Source organism: Hemitrygon akajei, chromosome 20 (genome assembly GCF_048418815.1).
Source record: "Hemitrygon akajei chromosome 20, sHemAka1.3, whole genome shotgun sequence".
In the NCBI taxonomy this organism is placed as follows: Eukaryota; Metazoa; Chordata; class Chondrichthyes; order Myliobatiformes; family Dasyatidae; genus Hemitrygon; species Hemitrygon akajei.
In genome coordinates this window covers 32,199,064-32,214,842 of record NC_133143.1, presented here as the reverse complement: position 1 = coordinate 32,214,842, position 15,779 = coordinate 32,199,064, and the positions used below count along the sequence as shown (strand labels likewise).

Here is a 15,779-nt window from a genome sequence, read left to right as displayed (position 1 = left end):
CACCCAACATACAAATTCAGATGAGAAGTTTCTCAATACAAAGCATTAATTCCATTAATTCTACAGAATGACAACTTCTCACTCCCCAAATTTTAAGGCTGCACTTTAGTCAAAAACACACTGGAATTAATTTTGATTCCCAAAAACCAATGGGAGGTAAAAAGTTAGAACTCTGAATGAAGACGCAATCGACCTTGAACAAAACCACTTCAATGGTGTTAAGCGAGATGGGGAAAAGGGCATGAAAATAATCTGTTCTCAAGAGGTTTTCACAGTCAATGTATTTCATGCTAAAACAGTCTACCACAGAACTAATATTTACCAATCTCATCAGCAGATTATTGATTTCATCCTGAGTAATTATTGCATCCCAAACAAAATACTCCATATAATATATAAAAATATACAGCTTGTTAAGTTAACATTCTAAATTAATGTACTCTGTAGAATTTTCCTGATAATCTCTAAAACTGGATATTAGTTAAGTACAGACAAATTGGACACTTTTATATCCTAAATGAAACTAACTTCTAGGTCAACAGGAAAATGTTGTAAGCATGATGCTAAGATACACATGAGGATGTGCTGGGAAAGACTACTACATGAATTCTGAAAGGGTACAGATAAATTACATAATAATTTGTATTGGGTTGTTCATTCAGTTACCAATAGTTAAATATGTAGAGCTCACTCATGAAACATCTAATGAGGTCTATCAGAGTAAAACCAATTTTAAAAGTCTAAAATACAATTGCCCATCATAAAGTCAACTGAAACAATTTAATCAATATAATCAGTGTAATATTATAGTCTAGCATCAACCTGAAAATATTTGCATCTCAAAACATCTTCCTCACATATATAAGTTATTATTATAATCTTCCAGTTGCTCATAAATGTGTTCTCCTGGAAGTATTAAAATAGGAAAGTAAAAGTGCTGTGTCCAAATTCAAATCATGGATTACTAATAATTAGTATAGGATCCATGGTATAGATAGCATGTTATGTGAATTTGTAAAGAATGTATAATAACTAAAGATCAGTAATAAAGTTGAATAAAGTGCTGTACCATCATTCCACGAGGTCCTTCTGCTCCCATCACTCCCTTTTCTCCAGGATTCCCAAACTGACCCTGTTAAATAAATGGAAATATAAATTCATCAATAATAAAGAGTATTAATATATGCATATTACGGGGATTAAAAGGGAAGCATGTTACAATGACTCCTTCAATATGGCTTCAAAGAATGAAAGCTCCCAATTAAGATGGCACGATGTCCTCCAAGATCAAGGCTCAGACTTAGTTGTGTCTTGGCTTTGCAGGTATGGTTTTTGGCGTCAGTGCAGTGAATTTAGGGGTCAGTTTAGGGTTTCATGACAGCAATAAGGAGATTTAAAGGTCTGGGGCAGGAGTTGTGTTTGGAGTCTAGGCCAGAGACATCTGGATCAAAGCCTCATGCTCAGTGAGTCCTAAGGTCAGCAAGGTCCAGAAGGCTAAGCTGAAGGTTAAAGTCCAGAAGTCAGTGAGTCTGGAGGTCAAAACCCAAAGGTCAAAGACCAAAGTCAGTGAGTCTGGGAGTAGAGGTCCAAAGGTCGAATCCCAGGGACATCTTGTCCAGAGGTCAGAGACCCAATCTCTGTGCATCTGCAAGTCCACAGCTCCCAGCACAGCCTTAGGTGTGTTGATCATTAGCCCAAATTATGTATTTTACTGTATGTTTTGATGTATGTACATATGACAAATAAATTTGAATGATCATCCCACCATGAACTGTTTTCCCTCCAAAAGGTAGTTTTTCCAATGCAGAAAGTCTGTACCAAGAAAACCAACTCAAATAATATGCCCTACAAAAACCTTTCACAGCCTTACAAAAAATGGCAATCTTATCACATAACCAACAAAAAAAGCTTTAAAAGGTTAAAAAAAAAAGTGCTATTGAGTAGACTGGCCCTAATACAAAAGAGTTACAAATCAGTAATCTACTTCAAATGAACAAAAACAACTGTATGGAAAGTGTAACCAGCAAGAATCAAATATTTCTAACATCATGACAGCCATTTTTGTCCAACTATGATTAATCCTGGCAGCTCTCAGTAACGACATTGCAGATGTGATATCTAATTGTAAATGCAGGCATTTGATAACATGCAGGTTTTGATTCCCAGTACTCCTTCTTAACTCATCTCACCCAGTACTCTTCTTTCTAAATGAAATAACTAGTATTATTTTGAATGGATACAAGATTTCACACCTGTGGGTTGACTCTGTGGTATTCGTTGCTCCCCCTCTGCCTCCTGAAAGATGCTTGATCACTCTGAAGTATCCCACACTAACTCCATTACTTTTACTAAGTAAAACAATAAATAAAATAAATATGTTGCTTTATTTTAGTTAATTGACCAAGGTAGCCTCTCAATAGCTTCAGAATTTTCTCCTCTAATTCGCTTCCATTTTGCTTCATAATTGCTCTTTTTCTTATGAATTCGGCACTTTATCTTGGTTCCAGTCCTCTGGCACCATGCCAGAGTCTAATGATTCTTGAAAGATCATTACTAATGTCTCCACAATCTCTACCACTACCTCTTTCAGAATCCTGGGGTGCAGTTCATTTGGTCTGAGTGACTTTCAGCTTTTTGAGCACCTTCTCCCTTGTAATAGTAATAGCACTCACTTCTCTTCCCTCCCATCCTCCAACACCTGCTAGTGTTTTCCACACTGGATACTGATGCAAACCCGATTGTAATGTTTTCAACTTTACTAAAGATTGCAATTCAGAATTAATTTAGTTGCCGGTAAAATGCATAAACTTTTAAAATTTAACCCTGCCTTTAGCTCCACCTTTCATCCTCCTTGGAAATTTGTCGATGTTCATCCAACCACCAAACAAAGCTAAAACCTCCATTTCCAATCTGACTCTCCAATGGCATTATGCTACCTATCAAAGGTAGATAATAAAATATGACTTACATGTTTCCCTTTTTGACCAATGTCTCCAGTTATTCCCTCAACTCCTGTATTTCCAGGAAGACCCTGCCATATGAATGAAAAATATTGATTATAATAACTTCTTATTTCACAATTATTTAATCAATCCAGTATATAAATCACATAGTTAAAATTCATCTGCATGTTTTAAGGAGTCAAGGTCAGGGTCAGCTCTCCCACATATTCTGAAGCAGGAACAATATGTTAGATGGGTTTAGACATTAAGTGAGGCTGTGGTAATGTTGAGCTCCAGTCATAATTCTGAAGCAAGCTTTGAGCAGAACAGGACATTCTCCACATTCGTCAGCATCTAGAATGGTGTAAAGTTTGGGGTGACGATGGAGGAGGAGAAATATCAAATGGCAACCAATTTCAATTTCAATTCAATACAAAATTCAATACAATATATTGATCAGAAACTTGAACTTCAGCTGACATTTGCTACATTGTAACTTGATAGTTTTGGAATAAATTGAAGCACTTCTGAGATCAGTTAACGCAACACAGAAAAACAATTAAGCCTAAAGCATTTAATGGTCTAGGTCATTTTCAAGAATAAACAGTTATTATGACATCCATTGCTGGATTATGTTAGGTGTTGAACTTTCATTATACACACCTACTGCAGTAACAAGACAGCAAGAGTATCTTTGTTGAAAATGTTTCTTGTACCAGAAGTCAAGGTATCACTGCAGAGCATAAAGGATGGACCTACAATAGACTGGCTTTGTATCTGCTCTGATGCAAATGTATACATTGTCCCATATTGTGCCAGCACAGCTGTCCGCAAAGGTATTACCATACTTTTCCAATAATGTCTCAAGGTGCAATTTTGCAATGTTGGTGTTGAAATAATTTTCTGAATCTAAGCTGGGTTATCTCAACTTGTCCTTTCCTATCGAGGTTAATCTGATTTCTTAATTTACTACAATGATGAGCTGCTGTAAACTATCTATCATGTAATCTAATTATCCCTGAAGTCTATAAACCTCAGTTTTTATGTAGCAGAACTTTCCATCCATGGCATTTGACTGAAGTTGGTAAAGATGCCTTGACTCAGTACTCAGCAGTACATGCCAAGGCACTCATTGTTAATTAAACCACACTTGAAAGTCTATTTACTGTCCTAACAACATGGCATAGATCCCTTACAAAACCAGTTCTCTGTTGTCCGAATGAACTTCCAAACAATGAAATACACCTTTCCATGTTGGTTCAGATTCCCGCCAATATTACTTCCTTTGCTTGTCCAAGTCTTGGTTGTGCAGATTGGTGAAGTATGACCTTACTTTTGGAATAAGAAATATCTGGCTGTTGTAAACTAACAAAACTATAGCCATTGCAGGAGCAGGAACTAATGGAACTGGTCCAGTGAACTTGGTTTTGAGCCTTGTACTTTGCGATTGCTCTCTAAATGTGAATCAGAACCTTGACCTGATTTATGGTGATTCCTACCTCTTATCCCTCCTAAATACTTCTGAGACCTAGATTAGCTTCAGCAGGGACCTCAAGATTCTGGTGTCTCCCCAATATTGTCTCCACAAAATCCTCCAAGTTCACTGAGGGGAGAAGTGAATCAAGGTGAGTATCCTCTGCAGGGTCAACATCCACAAACTTTGAGCTGGCCATGATGCTCATGTGCCCAGTATTTCTACAGATTAAAAATCAAAACCTGTCAAACATATTCAGTCATAATTGTCAAAACAAAAAGCAAGTCACTTGGAATCTTCCACTTTTCAGCACACGTTTAGATAAGTCAGACTCACTAGTAACATACTCCTGAGAGATAGCTGCTTTGACTTTTATTAACCAGGTTTTACATGAGGCAATCTGAATAACCAGTTCTACTGATGAATGCGATCATGATCGCAGCATCCCCGTCCTGAAGTTAGAAGCAGTTCAGTTGATTCATAGGATTACATTGTTGAATCTTTTTCTTTCTCTTAGGCAGCTCCTCCAGATTGTGAATGACTCATTTCCACTCTTTTTTTTTGATATCTATTGCAGGAGGTTAGCAGGCAGGTTTTGTTGAAGAAGTTGACTACTAGCAAACTTTCATGACTGTTTGACATGGAGATGCATGATTCAGGATGATATTGAGAACCTCCATGCATTAGGAGCAACAAAAGCCCTCCACAAGTGATGGGAGTGGACCCACCTCACAAAGCGTGCTCTCCTCACCCTTCTGTGCTGTCAGCCATCTTCTGTCCTATCTGTTTTAGTTTCTTCAGTTCCCACACTGATTAAAGCAGCCACCTCAGAACTCACTAAACCATAATGGAAGCAACTCTTCCATAATCCAGAGCGACTACCTAAAGAGAAGGTTCATATATTTATTTATTTTATTTATTGAGCTAGAGCATGGAACAGACCGTTCCGGCCCTTTGAGCAATACCACCCAGCAACCCCCGGCCTCACCATGGGACAATTTACAATGACCAATTAACCTACCAACTATTATGTCTTTGGACTGTGGGAGGAAACCCGACACCATAAAGGGAGAACATACAAACTCCTTACAGAGAGTGGTGGGAATCTTATTATGCAATCTTATAAATCCACTGATCATCTCCTACCTTCAGAACAGAGATGCCATGATCATGATCCCATTTTTCAACAGACATGTGAAATCTAGTTAATAGAAGTCCAATAACAATCACACAAAATTTTAGCAACAGGATATTTTAAGTGAGTCCAGCTTGTCTAAATGTGGTGCTGGAAATAATTAAAGATTTTAACATTTACTTTCTTTTTGTTTTCACTTGGTGAAACCTGAATAGGCTCAGCAGGTTTTAATTTTAATTAGTAACTGTCTATAAAACTCAATTACACCTCATACTCACTGATCAACAAAACCATGTTCTTTGGCAATTCAGAAATTTATAATGTGTGCACAGGTGGGACATTAGTCTTTTGGTGCAAATTGACTATCAGGCAAGCCTTTTAATATGTAACTGACACCCTGAAAAGCAGGATCCTAGTTGGATCTCACATCAGCAAGGCAACGTGTGGTCACTTTGTTCTCAGACAGCTGGGTCTCCTGGTCTGCTCCTTCCAGGCAATGGTTTTCTGCATGAGAAGAGCCGTTCAAGCTAGAACTTTGAATTTTTGAACTACAAAACATTCTTTACCAGATTTCAGAACCAATCAATTCATTCACATCCCCTTCCCAATGGACCTGGCACATTCTCGATCGCTTCTATGACCGTCCCTTTAGCATTTCCATTTGCACTATGTCAGTCTGCCTACTAGACCATGGTTCTGGCGCTCATTGCTGTACATCTTGATTGTATTTATTACCACCATGTACACTGTTTACATGAATAAGGAACTTCATTGTGCCCCAGTGTATATCACAATAAATATGACACTGACTGCGCCAGTTATGATATCTTTTACTTTTAAGTTGTCTGCACTAACTTCCCTGATATTATCCAGATCTGAAAATACAATTGATAAAAATCAAAACAGGTGTCTAAATCCATTCTATTTGCCAAAATAATTAAATAATAAATTTGAATTCCGGCACTGTTTTAGCATTATTTCACAGTGTTATTTATGATCAAGTTTTGGATAGCATTTCAATTTTTAAAATTTAATTTTTATTTTAGAGATAGAGCACAATAACGGGCCCTAATGTTCAATCAGCCTGCCCTGCCCAATTACACCATTGTGGCTAATTCACCTACTAATCCGTATATCTTTGGAATGTGGTGGGGGGGGGGGGAGTGCCCACAGTCAACAGGAGAACGTAAAAACTTCACACAATTTTTCTAGACAGAAAAAAGAACTAATAAAAGTATTAAAAAATCTTCCTTAGACTCACTTTAACACAGAGGCCAACCCAAGTCAAAGACTAAATAGATTAGTGCCCGAGAATAAAATTAGTAGAATTCTGCCACATCCAATACTATACTTAGCCAGCAGATGTCAATATTTTACAGATCTCAGTAAATTTGGTCCAGAATTTTAGACTATGGTAGTTTTTTTTATTAGTATTCTTCACAGGATCAAATTTTATATTAACAAACTCAGGTTACTTGAGTTGAGTTGAATGAAGTTATCCCCTCTGGTTCAAGAATCTGATGTTTGAGGGGTAATAACTGTTTCTGAACCTGGTGATGTGAGGTTCCTGCACCTTCTTCTTGATGGCAGCAGTGGGAAGAGAGCACATCCTGGGTGGTGGACATCCTTGATAATGGAGTGTTCGTCCACTAGCTGAAAGCACAGTACTGCTACTTACTAATACCACTGGTTTTACCACCTTTTTTAGCAGCATAGCGATAACTAGATGATGTATACTGAACAAATTGAGCAGTGTTTTAAACAAAATGAAATATCCAATAGAAAAAAAGAAAATGCCAGGATTGCTGAGTGCAACAATCAGAATCAGAATCAGAATCAGAACCAGACTTTAATCGCCAAGTACCTATGTACATACAAGGAATTTACTTCCGGCAGATGTTGTCTCTCTGCTCATAACAATAATAATGATAAATATAAATGAAAATATAGATTATACATACAGGTAGTGCAATCCAAGTAATAGTTAGCTGACAGTTAACTGTTCAGCAAAGTGACCGCAGTAGGGAAAAAACTTCTCCAGTGCCTATTAGTCTTAGTCTGGAGGGATCTGAAGCGCCTACCAGACGGAAGCAGATCAAACAGTCCGTGCGCAGGATGGGAGGAGTCCTTTATGATATTCCCCGCCCTCTTCTTCAACCTGGAAGAGTACAAGTCCACAATAGAGGGCAGGGAGGCTCCAATGATGCGCTCGGCAGTCCTCACTGTGCGCTGTAGTCTGGTTCTATCCTGCTTGGTGGCGGCTCCAAACCACACAATGATGGAGGTGCACAGGACAGACTCAATGACTGCAGTGTAGAACTGCAGCAGACATTCCTGAGGCAGACCGTATTTCCTCAAGAGCCGCAGGAAATACATCCGCTGCTGGGCCTTCTTCAGGATGGAGCTGATGTTCTGCTCCCACTTCAGATCCTGAGAGATGGTGGTTCCATCAAGTGGAACAAGTGGAAAAGCATACAGTTTGCTTAAAGGTTTTACATCTCCAACCAAACCAGCCGAACTGAGCTATGCTGATATCATGAATATAATGCAGGAACATTTACAACCAAAACCATTGTTGATTGCAGAACATTTCAGGTTTCGTAAGCGGAATCAAAAGGAAGGGGAGTCAATTTCAGCTTACGTGGCTGAATTGAAGATGTCCTAACATTGTCAATTCAGTGATGGGCTGGAATCTTACAAAAAAGCACTCAAACACAGCTCACATGTAAAAGAGAAGCTGAAATCGTTGTGTCAATGGAAACTGCAGCCAGATATGCGATTGAGAGCTGTCAGCAATGCAAGAATAAAATTGCAATGTCTAAACAGAAACCAGCCTAGCTGAACAAATTGTGTTACCATTGTGGCAGGGTCACACATACACCAGACTAATGTAGGTTTAAAGATGAAACTTGCAGAAAATGCAACAAACAAGAGAAAATCTGCAGATGCTGGAAGTCCAAGTAACACACACAAAATGCTGGAGGAATTCGGCAGGCCCAGGCAGCATCCATGGAAAAGAGTACAGTCGACATTTTGGGCCATCACCTTCAACAGGTCTTGTGACGCAAAGGCTATGAGCCATTCATTTCCATCACTCGTAGCATGAGACATGACTACACATATACCATAAGGTGAGGCATCACATGCAACCTTCACTGGACAATGTGAATCACAATGTGTGAGCACAGTGTCTCATGTCACTGTTTCCCTGGTGGATGGATCTCCAATCGAGTTGTAGCTGTCTCAGCCAATCATGCCCCCACAATGCTGGCCTTTATGTTTTTGCCACATACAAGCCAATGTGGCTTGTTGGTCATAGTATTTCACTGTTACAGATGTCATTCCCACAGGAGTTATCTTTTCTCCAGTATAATTTCTTTGTTGGATTTCTGTAGGCGTCAGGTTCAAAGGTCAAAGTACATTTATTATCGAAGTATGTATACAGAACATGACTCTATGATTCGTCCTCCCACAGGCAGCCATGAAACAAAGAAACACTATGAAACTCATTTCTAGAAAAACATCAAACACCCAATGGATGAAAATAAGAACAATTGCACAAATGGCAAAACGCAAGCAAACAATGCAGAGAGTAACAACGTCAAACCAGGAGTCCAGGAGTATTCAATCACAAACAAGAGAAAATCTGCAGACACTGGACATCCAAGCAACACACAGAAAGTGCTGGAGGATCTCAGCAGACCAGGCAGCATCTATGGAGAAGAGGGGTTTCGCCCGAAACGTCGACTGTACTCTTTTCCATAGATGCTGCCTGGCCTGCTGAGTTCCTCCTGCATTGTGTGTGTGTTTCCAGGAGCCAGTCTTCACCATTGTGTCCCAGTCCTCACTGACTGCCCTGATGAGACCACTCAATAACAGCAAAAAAAAAAGAGCAACCAGAATCATTCACACGCAACATGGATTTCAACTTCCCCAAAATTGAGTCTACAGCCATGACATTCCTTGTCATGTGGAATCCAAAACTCCTGCACTTTCCTCCAACAGCAGCTGGCGAGAGGGAGATAAAGACTAGTCAAACGCAGGCAGATGGTACTGAACATTCACCTGTCCTCTGCTCTCATCCTGGACAACTTCAACCTTGCTCAGCACCTCAACCAGGACTTTCATAGCCTTTGTATGGAAGAGAGTCTACCCTCATTACTGATTATCAACTGCTAGTGTCCATTTTCAATCCACAGAAGTGTGTTCTACTAACAGCAACAGCACAAGTGTCGAGATGGGCTCTGTTACTTGGAGGACACAATTATAAGATCAAATTTAAGAGGACAATTAATCATGGATAATTTACAAAAGTGGACACTCCTCTTGATGAATTCTCCCTAATGCAAATTTAAAGTCTCCCTACTATGGCAGAGATGATCCACAGGGAAACCAGAAAAGACTCCACACTATATCAGGTCTACATGGCAACACAATATATCTGGAATGTGCAGCAGAAATTCCAGTTCCCACATTTCTACCAGTGCAGGGATGAACTTGCCCTTGATGGGGGTTGCCATATTTAGGGTCTGAGAGTTGTTGTCCCATCCAAGCTGAGAGCTAAGGTGTTGGAGGAGTTGCATGCTGGTCATTAAAGCATGGTCAGAATGAAAGCATTGGTTTGAAGCTTTCTCTGGTGGCCTTGGATAGATCAGCAGATCGAGAAGCTTTCCGTGCACTGTTTGGGTTGCCGACATGTCCACAAAATGCCAAGAGCAGCACCTCTCTGTCCCTGGGAATGGCCTGCAATGCCCTGGCAGAGAATTCATTTGGATTTTTCTGTTCCATCTATAGGGCACAAATTTCTTGGTAATAGTGGATGCAGTTACAAATTGGCCAAAAGTGTTTCCAATAGCCTCCACTACATCCTCACACACTGCTGTTGATGTGTTGTGAAGCCTCTTCTCAAACACCGGTGTTCCAAAACACTTAGTCAGTGACAATGGACCACAGCTTGTTGTAGAACAGTTTCAGTCTTCCCTGAACATGAATGGAATAAGTCATATTACATCTGCACCAGACCACCAAGCTACAAATGACCTGGCAGAACAGTTTGTTCAGAGTCTAAGGAAAGTACCGTGAGCAACGTCAGGAGGATACATCACACTGAATCAGAGGCTCACCAATTTCATCTTTGCATATCACAACGAAGCACACTCCAGAGCCAACAAGTCACCAATGATGCTCTTCCTGGGTCATTCCTCGCGCTCATGCTTGGGTCTGCTCAAACCCAAACCTCAGTACAAACAGTCGAGTCAGTCTGAGGGCTCCTCAAACAAGGAGGCTTGATGTTTCACTCCTGGACAAGCAGTCTTGGTGAGGGACTACAGAGATGATTAAAAGTGGGTACTTGGAAAAATTAAGGACAGAACTGGACCACAGTAAAGAAATTGCATCTGATGTTACCTGGAGATGACACTTTGTTCAGTAGAGGAGAGGAGAGTCAATTATTAGAGGGAAAAAAAATGCTGTCATACCTACTCCCTGAAGTGCCAGAGTCAACTCCTACAACTACCACAGAGAAACTAAGATTATTTCACAGCTGCATGTCTCACCTGCTAAGCAGAGCAAGCTTCCTTGTCAGAAAAGACATTATTCCACAAGGGTATATATATATATATATATAGCAAAGTAGGGAGGAGTTCAGTGTATTTAATAATTCAATATTTGAGTAATATTGAAAATATATTTCTTGATTAAGCATTCTTTGTTTGTTTATGTAATCCATTATGGGTTATATATAAGAAATACATAAATAGCATACGTAATTACGCCACCACGTGATATGACAGCGACTCGCTGAAGAAAAACTAAGTAGACAAGTTCATCTGTGTTTTTCTTTCAATTAGTTTCTGGAGTTAGAAAACATAGCTACTTCCACAGCCAGATCTCACCTAGTGGGAACTCACACAGCTCCACATCAGTTTGAAGCACTTATTTATGAACATCTTATATACTGTTTAGAAATTCTGGATTGGTGTCTTCTAGTATATTATTAATTTTATCAATTTTACAATCAATATAATATGAAATTAGTGAATGCAAAATCCACCCCTTAAACAGGCAAATATGAATATAAATTGTATACAGCTCTCATGTTCGGCTACTTTATAGATCATCCTGCATTTGCCCTTACAACTATTTATAATGGTGTAACTTACTATTATTTTACAAAACTGACTTAAAACTACATAAAGCCATTTATTATGCTGAGATTCAACTCTATTACAAACCTGTTGACCTCGAGCTCCTCGTATTCCTTTTTGACCTGGAACACCAGCTGAACCAGGTGGCCCCTGGAACAAGAAAATACACTCAAAATTAACAGTGAGTGAGTTTAATGCAGTGATAACATGAACAGAACAGCAATGAACTATATCTAAAGGCAAATAAATGTGTCTGTTCTCAATCAACATGATGAAAAACAGGTTCTGTTTTTCCTAGCAAACTGCAGCTCTTGTCTCGTTGGAAAACTACAGAGGGAGACAAGCAGCAAAGTGTTGCATGTCTTACAAATAAAAGTTCTAAAAAGTTTTCCCCACAAAGTCAGTTATTATAACAAGGCTTAAAAACAAGGCTTTTCAAGGCTATTATAACAAGGCTAACAAGGCTTTTCTGTCCATATTATGGCCACTTAAGTATTAAGAAGAGAGATACTGAAACAAATTTAATATTATATCAAATACCAACATTGGACTGCTCACGTTTGTGGACTGCATCATGAAATAGCTTTGCTTGTAATAATTTGTTTGCAGATATGATAAGAATGTACAGTAAGATTTATATTTGAAAGACTGTACCTAACAGACCAATTTTCAAGATGATATTATTAAAATTAGATGCTGTACATAGTTCCAAACTATAAATTGATAATCTAAAAGAGTTTTTGGTTAACTAAATTTGGATCAGTCTATTTTCTTGCTAAACACAATTAATTTTTGTTTAAAAATGTCCTGATGAAGGGTCTTGGACCAAAATGTTGACTGCTTATTCCCTTTCATTGATGCTGTCTGATCTGCTGTGTTCCTCCAATATTTTGTGTTGCTCAACATTTCTAGCATCTGCAGAATCTCTTGCGTCTATTTTTTTAAATATTGACTTCAGTTAATGATGAAAAGCAACGTGACCAGGTACAACATACAAAAAGACTTTCTTCTATATGTAGGGAAGGAAATGGTTTAAAAAAGTTGACAAGTTAAGATAAAATAATTACACAATATTTTACACAGCTCTGAAGTTTCATAATTATTATTTTGTTATATGCTACCTGTGATTTATTTCAGTCAGTGTAGAATCCTATTTCTGAATTGTAAGGGAAATATGGAGTTGAACCATGAATTTGAAACTATTTGTCCTTGCCATTCTAATCAAAGATAAATTATTGAGTATGAAGTGCACACTAAATTTAGTATAGCCATGTCTTGACTGAACTAACTCATCCACTGAACACAAAAGAAGGTTAATTGGGCATTGTAAGTTGCACCGTGATTAGGCTAGGGGTAAACCAGGGATTGCTGGGCAGCACGCATAGAAGGGTCAGAAGAGCCCATTCTGGACTGTAGCTCAATAAATAAATGCCTACATACATACATATATAGAAGCTGCTTCCCTCAGGTCAAAGAACAGCGAATAACAGTAAAATCAAGAGGTCCCTTGTGCAGAATTACTGTAGGCGAAGTCTGCATTTATTATAATTGAGTAAAGCATTATGTTTTCAGTGGCTATTTTTGCCTATGACAAAGCTGAATCAAATATCAACTTTTTTTTTAAATATCAGCTACTTGCTCCTACATAACCCACAATGTTTTCCAGCTTGATGCCAGCTATCACTACTATCAGCTGCTTTTTCAAAGATACATGTTTTTTATTTGGCCTGAAGGACGAACCTCATCAAAGCCTGCTACTGGATTCTGTTAACTTAACCCCTACATACTGTTCGGGTCAAATTTTGACAGCAGTAAAAACACCCTAAATGCCATTTTTTTTTGCCGAAATTTGATGACTTTTCCTAAAGTGGCCCAAAATGTGCAAAAATGGAAATATTTACAAATTTTATACTTTAGTACAGGTGCTACAAATTTTTGTACATTGAGGCTGTTCCGGGTCAAATTTGATCCATATCTACCGAAATAAATTTTACATCTCTGAAACATTAATTATGGATTAATCACCCATTTATGAATGTCAGGTCGGCTATTTATACATTCTAAGTAGATCTGTGGTTCAAAATTTGGTATAGACACTTGTTATGAGGGGATTCTTGGGCCGGGTCGAAATTGACCCGGAACGTACTGTGAAGGTATAGAATATGAACTGTATGTAAGGATTAAGGCTATGATGCTATGAGCATCCTAAATTTCCTGGATGTGACACCATGTTAGGTTAGTTGATGGCTGTTGTAAGTGAGTGGTAGGAAGATCAGGATGCTGTTTTTGGATATGTGTCATGTTAATGGGTGACCTTAGACTTTGGAATTGATGGGACTGTTCTGACAGCTGGTGTAGACATACTGGGTGAAATGTTCTCCTCTTATGTCTTGAGGAAAGCAAGTATAAATATCTGCTGCAATGTGTCTGAAGTTTTGTTTTAGCTTCTGCTGATGGTTTATTTTCTGCTAATTTTTTGAAGACACTTCAGACGGAAGGTTCTTAAAACTTCAGCTGTACTAAAATTGCAATGTATGATATTCCTTTTAAATTAGTTAGTCTGTGTGGCATGGGGGAGGGGGATGAAATAATATCAGAATTTTGCTGTAAAACCTCCCAGTGAATTGTGATAACTTTATACATTGTTCAAAAAAAAGGTTGCCTTTCATAGCAAATAAAACTGCTCAAATTGCCCTGTCAGCTTGCAAAGTTTTATGCATATGCTATAATTGCTGACAAGATTTTTTTATTTGTTCATAGAAATGTGGACTGTACTAGCCAGCAATTACTACTCATCTGTAAGCGTCCTGCATAATAAAGCAATAAGAATAAGCCACATCACAGAATTAAGAGTCACATATTGGCCAAACTGGTATTTCCTACCCTGAAGGACATTAGTCAACTAGATGGATTGCTATTCCAATCCAGTGGTTTAATAGTTATTGGTACCAGCTTCAATTCCAGATTTGTTTAATTATTTTAAAATAATTTTTTCTGTGGCATCAATGGCCTAGAATTCTGAATGCTAATCTAGTAACCTAACATCTGCTCTACAAGAGACAGCTGCAAGTGGGTGAAGGAGACATGAGTTATTGAACGAAACTCATTAGGCTGACAAACTGAGAACTGGAAAGCATCAGGCACTCTTGTATGCGTGAAGCACGAGTCACTTTGAGTTCCAATTTTCAATTATGTTCCATCAACAAATTGTGAGCGCCAAATGAGCAATCTTCCAAGACAGGGAGCACATGATAACTTGGCCAACGCCAGTCACTGGGAATGGATAACAAGGCAGACAATCCAAAGTGCTGGAGCAAGGGAATTCTTGAGCGTTTGTGACAGATAAAGAAGTGAAAGGAGGGGAAGGTCAGAACAAATATCAGAGAGGTGGAGGGAAGGGTTCCTGCCCTCTTAAGCTTTGGCCACTTCGTCAGGAGGGTTGAGGATAAGTGTGTCAAACATGGAAAGTTCAAAGGAGAGAAACTATGGGGAATACTGTAATTGGCTTGAAAAGGTAACAAATAAAGGAAGTAGCAAGAACGTTATGTATTGACAATAAATGGACAGGGAGGTGGGGAAGAACATGTAATACAATGGAAGATGGTGTAAGGACAAAATCCAGGAGTGGAGGGGTCAGAGCAGATGGTTTGTGAAGGGAAGTATTTGAGAAGAAGTGCAGTGGTGGCTGAGTGATAGACATGCATATCCCTTAGGAAGTAAAGACAGTTCAAAGGTTACAATTGTAATGAGCAGTGGGCCTTCTATTGTGGTGCTATCCTCTGCCTGCACATATAAAGAGATAATAATGGGCCAGGGACGTGAACTGAGGAGTCTTTACCACCGTAGTAATTACACTGACATGGGATCCATGAGTACATACCACCTACCATTCTAGACCCTTGGACACCTATGGTACAATTGTAATGTAAGGGCAGTGCATTCCAGGCCAGTGAAGCAAAGACTAGTACAGAAACAAGGCACTATGTCATAGCTTGACGGAGTGCCACATACTAGGATTGTGATTTTGTTATCATTTAACTAGAGCAACACTGGCAAAACTCCTTCAAAGTGAGAGCCATATT

The 15,779-nt window shown here is 38.8% G+C and overlaps 1 protein-coding gene across 2 annotated transcripts in view; it reads right to left on the bottom strand.

Annotated features, from left to right (window-relative positions):
• LOC140713700 (collagen alpha-6(VI) chain-like) overlaps positions 1–15,779 on the bottom strand; it is a 145,572-nt gene that overhangs the window by 56,216 nt on the left and 73,577 nt on the right. For both annotated transcript variants that reach the window (XM_073024098.1, XM_073024099.1), the window contains exons 23-25: positions 11,785–11,847; positions 2,969–3,031; positions 1,070–1,132 (exon numbers count right to left, since the gene is read on the bottom strand). In XM_073024098.1, coding sequence (XP_072880199.1) covers positions 1,070–1,132; positions 2,969–3,031; positions 11,785–11,847 — 189 coding nt within the window. The remainder of the gene's footprint in view (positions 1–1,069; positions 1,133–2,968; positions 3,032–11,784; positions 11,848–15,779) is intronic.